This window comes from Emiliania huxleyi (genome assembly GCF_000372725.1).
Source record: "Emiliania huxleyi CCMP1516 unplaced genomic scaffold EMIHUscaffold_973, whole genome shotgun sequence".
Taxonomy (NCBI): Eukaryota; Haptophyta; order Isochrysidales; family Noelaerhabdaceae; genus Emiliania; species Emiliania huxleyi.
Window position 1 is genome coordinate 9,799 of NW_005194793.1, and position 5,264 is coordinate 15,062.

The 5,264-nt window shown below is 69.2% G+C and overlaps 2 protein-coding genes across 2 annotated transcripts; both read left to right on the plus strand.

The window, feature by feature from the left end:
* The first annotated feature begins 500 nt into the window (after positions 1–500).
* Positions 501–2,143, plus strand: EMIHUDRAFT_446688 (hypothetical protein). Its single transcript, XM_005756373.1, has 7 exons — positions 501–857; positions 930–1,097; positions 1,168–1,346; positions 1,419–1,458; positions 1,528–1,613; positions 1,685–1,925; positions 1,990–2,143. Exons 2-6 carry the CDS (start codon positions 1,086–1,088, stop codon positions 1,803–1,805), a joined length of 438 nt encoding a protein of 145 aa, XP_005756430.1. The 5' UTR covers positions 501–857; positions 930–1,085; the 3' UTR covers positions 1,806–1,925; positions 1,990–2,143.
* A 475-nt stretch (positions 2,144–2,618) lies between these two features.
* Positions 2,619–5,027, plus strand: EMIHUDRAFT_446690 (hypothetical protein; the record flags this gene model as incomplete). The annotated part of the gene is made up of 9 exons (XM_005756374.1): positions 2,619–3,115; positions 3,347–3,405; positions 3,685–3,754; positions 3,914–3,944; positions 4,198–4,234; positions 4,300–4,354; positions 4,561–4,628; positions 4,720–4,876; positions 4,952–5,027. Coding segments are annotated over exons 1-9 (957 nt in total), but the record flags the coding sequence as incomplete, so codon positions are not given.
* Positions 5,028–5,264: the final 237 nt, after the last annotated feature.

The following is a 5,264-nucleotide window of genomic DNA, read 5'->3' on the forward strand; positions in this document are numbered from 1 at the left end:
GCCTTGGCCGCTTCGACACGGCGGCGGAGGCGGCGGTGGCGTACGCGCGGGCGGTCGGGGAGGCGGAGGCGGAGGCGGCGGCGGAGGCGGAGGCGGAGGCGGCGGCGGCGGCGGAGGCGGCGGAGGCGGAGGCGGAGGCGGCGGCGGCTGGCGGCTTGCGCCTTCACCTCTCCAGCAGCGGCACCGGCTACAGGGGCGTATACAGGGTCGGCTCGCGCTTCGAGGCGCGGTACAGCGCGAACGGAAGGCGGGCCAGCCTTGGCCACTTCGACACGGCGGCGGAGGCGGCGGTGGCGTACGCGCGGGCGGTCGGGGAGGCGGAGGCGGAGGCGGCGGCGGAGGCGGAGGCGGAGGCGGCGGCGGCGGCGGAGGCGGCGGAGGCGGAGGCGGAGGCGGCGGCGGCTGGCGGCTTGCGCCTCCACCTCTCCAGCAGCGGCACCGGCTACAGGGGCGTATACAGGGTCGGCTCGCGCTTCGAGGCGCGGTACTGCGCGAACGGAAGGCAGGCCAGCCTTGGCCGCTTCGACACGGCGGTGGAGGCGGCGGTGGCGTACGCGCGGGCGGTCGGGGAGACGGAGGCGGAGGCGGCGGCGGCGGCGGAGGCGGCGGAGGCGGAGGCGGAGGCGGCGGTGGCTGGCGGCTTGCGCCTCCACCCCTGCAGCGGCGGCACCGGCTACAGGGGCGTGCGCAGGGATAAATCGCGCTTCGAGGCGCGGTACAGCGCGAACGGAAGGTGGGCCAGCCTTGGCCGCTTCGACACGGCGCGGCAGGCGGCGGTGGCGTACGCGCGGCACTTCGGCAGCTTCGACCCCGACGCCGCGGACCGGCGAGCCGCGGCCAGTTTAACCGCCTCCGCGGCGCGTTTTCGCGGCGGACGCCGAGCGGGTGCGCCGCCCTGCCACCCTCACGCGTCCCCGTTTCTGTATCAGCTCGCCGACCAGCGCGAGCGGCGCCACGAGCAGCGGCTGACGCGGGCGTCGCTTCGGCTCCCCGTGCTGCCAGAGCGCGAGGACGGCTACACGCCGAAGGAGCGGACGGCGCTCGTCGAGCACGAGGCGGAGGCGCTCACCGAGTGGGTGCTGGAGATGCTCGAGCAGGTGCCGCGGCGGCGCCGCTCCTCGCCGCAGCGGCCCTCGCCTCCAACCCGTCGGCGAGTTTGCACCGTAGGACCCGCACGCAGTCACGTACGTCATGACGGGCTCTCGCGACACGATGGAGCTGCACGGCGACAACCTGAGCGCCTGGGAGGTGCTCAAAACGTCGATCTTCCGCGGCCCGAGCTCGTACCTGCTCTTCCAGGGCGGGCAGGCGACGCCCGACGACGTCCGCGACGCGATCGCCAAGGGGTCATGCCGCGAGCTGCCGGCCCGCAGCGGGAGGCGCCACGGAGTCTCACCCCGTCCGGCCTGTGTTTGTAGGTGGCTGCACGTCTCTTCCCGGCCGACGACGTACGCGCGGGCGCGGCCAACCCGCCGGCGGCGGCGCGAGGCCGCCCCGCGCTCACGTCGCGAGATGTTTTCCGCATAGGGCGAGACCGGGTGGAGGAGGCGACGCAGCGCGCCGTCATCTACGGCAAGCCCGCGGACACGGCCCGCGATAACCTTCTCTGGCGGCGGTGCCGTTCTCTGCTCGTCCGGCGACCCGAGGTGCGTCGTGAGCTGTAGAGGAGCTCGAGTGTTGTGTTAGGTGCGGCACCGGTGGCAACACGCCCGGCATGGTTTGCGGCTACCAGACGCGCGCCTTCGTCCTCTCCTCCAAGGCGCTTGAGAATGGCTGGGAGGTGGTGCCACACCCGAGCGCGGTGACGCGCGACGCCGACGGCATGGCGATCGGCGAGTGCCTTGCGGCACACGCGATGGCGCCGCAGCCGGAGGGGCGGGCTCTGCCCCTCAAGTCCCTGTGAGATTGCTCACGCCTGTGCACAGGTGCGCTCTCACATCCCGTGCCCGCGCACACGCACGCCGCTCTCAGCAGTGTGCATCGCGGCAGGCGCCTGCGCTGGACCTCACGGTGCTCAACGCCGGGCGGGCGCCATGCAGGCAGGCGCCATGTCTTGACAGCCGGGCGGGCGCGGCAGTAAGGTGCGCTCGCTGTGCACGCGTCTTTTTTTTCCCGGCCGGGGGTTTGCAAGGAAGGGCGGTGTAAGAGGCCGATCCCCGTAGTCCGCCCCACTCCTCCCCATCGGGCCGCGTGAGCGGCCTGCCGCCTCGCAGATTCGTTTTTTCGCGCCTGGGTCAGGCGCGCGGGGCATCCCCCGGGTCGCTCGACCAGCGATCCGAAGAGTGGCCGCTATGCGAGGGACAGAGCGGGGCCCCCGGGGTACGCCTCCGTGCGGCCCCCTCCGAGGAGGGGCGAAGGGGCCCCCACCCCTACCTACCTACCTACCTACCTACCTACCCTACTTATGGGAAATTAAAAAAGAAACACTTTTATGTGAAGGTGGGTACTATACCAACTAAGTCATGGGCTCTCTCTCTCTCTCTCTCTCTCTCTCTCTCTCTCTCTCTCTCTCTCTCTCTCTCTCTCTCTCTCTCTCTCTCTCTCTCTCTCTCTCTCAGGTGCGAACTGGCGCGTGCGAGTCACAGGCACACAAAGAAAATCAGCGCCGCGACACCCGAAGAAGTGGGCTGAAGCTGTCGGTCGTGCTCCGCGTTCGTGCTGCGCGTTCGTGCTCCGCGCGACACAGGCACCGGCGCAAGGCGCCGTGGAGATGCGGCCCTCTCGCGCCGACATAAAGTACAACTGCTGGGTCCCGTCCAGCGGGCTCTCGTCGCCCGCTGTCACCGTCATCAGTCAGTTCCAACTCAGCAACGCGACGCAGGCGAGCTTTGTCACCAACAACCGGCTGGCTTGGGCGGCGGCCCAGCGGTACCGCTACTGTGAGCTTGGCGTCCGGCCCGACCAGCTCCGGCAGAGCTGGGCGTGGGCGCGCATCCCGCTGCTCCTCGCGACGCTGCGCTGCTCCGACTACGTGGTGCACCTCGACGCGGACGCGTTTGTGATGCGGCCCGAGTGGGGCGTGGAGAGCTACCTGCGGCAGATGCAGGAGCGGCGCGCGAGCCTGCTCGTCACGCGGGACTACCTCGACCTCAAGCGCTCGCCGATCAACTTTGGAGTCTGCAGTCCAGATGCGGGAGATGGGCCCCGGCCTTCCCAGAGGAGAGACACGCACTGACACGTGCGGCTACACGACTGCCGTCGCTGCCTCACCCTCCCGCGCGGTGGCGCCGAACACTGCACGACGCCGTTTCAAAGCCCCTCGGCTCGTCTAACCAAATCCGCTAATGGGGGGGGGTTGGGGGGGCCGTGCTTTCACAGCCTCACGAGAGGAATAAGAAACGCATAGGTCCACATCGCGCGAGCGACCGACTGGACGCTGCGCTTCTTCTCGGAGATCTACAACATGTGGGCTAGATTGGCCGAGAGAGCCGAGAGAGAGCCGAGATCAGCCGAGCGTCCCTGGACGCTGCGCTCCGAGATCTACTGCAACTGCGCGTGCGCCCGACTGAGCTGACCAACAGTCGTCCAACGGAGCGGACGCCCACAGTGCCTCCACCCTCCCTTGGTCAGTTGTGCGCGTGCCTCAGGTGCGCGTGCCACTGACCGCTGTGGTGTGCCGCAGGTGCGCGTGCGATTCGGCGAAGCTGCTCAACTGGTGCCACTGACCGCTGTGGTGTGCCGCAGGTGCGCGTGCGACTCGGCGAAGCTGCTCAACTGGCCCGCCGAGCAGGGACTAGTCGTCGAGTGGCTCCAGGCGCTTAGACTCGAGAGATTCGGCGAGAGATTCGGCGAGAGATTCGGCGAGAGATTCGGCGAGATTCGCCTCGAGATTCGCCTCGAGATTCGCCTCGAGATTCGCCGAGCTTCGCCGAGCTTCGCCGAGCCCCAGCCCTGGCCCTAACCCCCGCCCCAGGCGCGCGGGCACGACCCGCTCACGGGCGGCGGCACCGTGACCTAGACGCGGCGAGACTGTCCCTCTGCACACGCACTGCCCTCGGGTGGGCACGGCTCTGGCTGCACACTCCCACTCGTATCGCACTGTGCCTCGTCTCCACCGCGAGGCACTGTGCGAGAGCCGGAGGGGGGGCGGGGGGGGGGGCGTCCCTCCCCTCCGCCACACCCACGCTCCTCACCTCTGCCATACCCACACCCTCCGCCCCGGGGACCCCCCGCCCCGCCGCTTTCCCTCTCCCGCAGGCCCAGTCCTCGTCGTCGACAATGCAGGGCTCAACCGGTCCCACTACCCTAGCAGGGACTCCTCTCGGGGAATCTCGGGGAATCTCGGGGAATCTCGCGTAGGTTCCACTACCCGAGCTGGGACCACAAGCGAGGGGAGAGCGCGGTGCCGGCGCAGGCGCGATCCTCCACAATCTCCCACAAATCTCCTCAGATCTCCACAGTCACACACACACACACACACACACACACACACACACACACACACACACACACACACACACACACACACACACACACACACACACACACACACACACACACCAAGCCCACGCATACACGCCTCTCGTCCACGCCTCTCGTCATCGCCTCTCGCCGCACCAGGCGCACATCGTCCACTACGCATGCTGTGTGCCCGCCAGGCCGCCAGCCGGCGGCAAGCGCAACTCGAGGTATGGTTTCGACTACTCCCGCTCACCGCCGCCTAGCGCTACTCATTCACGCCTCCCTCCTCCTCCTCCCCCTCCTCCTCCCCCTTCCGAGGCACGGCTTCGACCGCTCCTTCGACGCGCGCATCAACGCCGCCATCGGCGACTTCGCCCGCATCCACGCGGCCAACCTCAGCGCGGCGGGAGGGGTGCGAGTCATGCTGCAGCCGCCCGCCCGCTCGACGGCGGAGGGCGGCGCCGCCGCTCCGCCGGCGCCCCTTCCCCCGCGCGGCGCGGTGCCCAAAAAAAGAAAACGCGGGCGGCCAGGACGCGAGCGCTGTGAATAGGCGCCCCTCCCGTGGGGCGGCGCCATGCAGCTGGCGTCGAGCCGCTGGCCGTGCGCCGCCGTTGGCCGCAGAGAGGCGGGCCAACGCACGCAGCACGCCCGAGGTGCTAAGGAAGATACAAGGGGGTCGGAACGGGGGGGGGGGGTTGTATTAACGGGGTGCGCTCTGATGTGGGAGGTTTTACTTTTTGTGGGGCCCCTGCGCCCCGGAAAAAAACAACCCCCCGAAGAGACCCTCGCCCCACCATCGCCCCTTAAGTTGGGGGGATGGCTCCCCAATATAATCCAACTTTCCTCCGGAGGTCCCCGGGAAA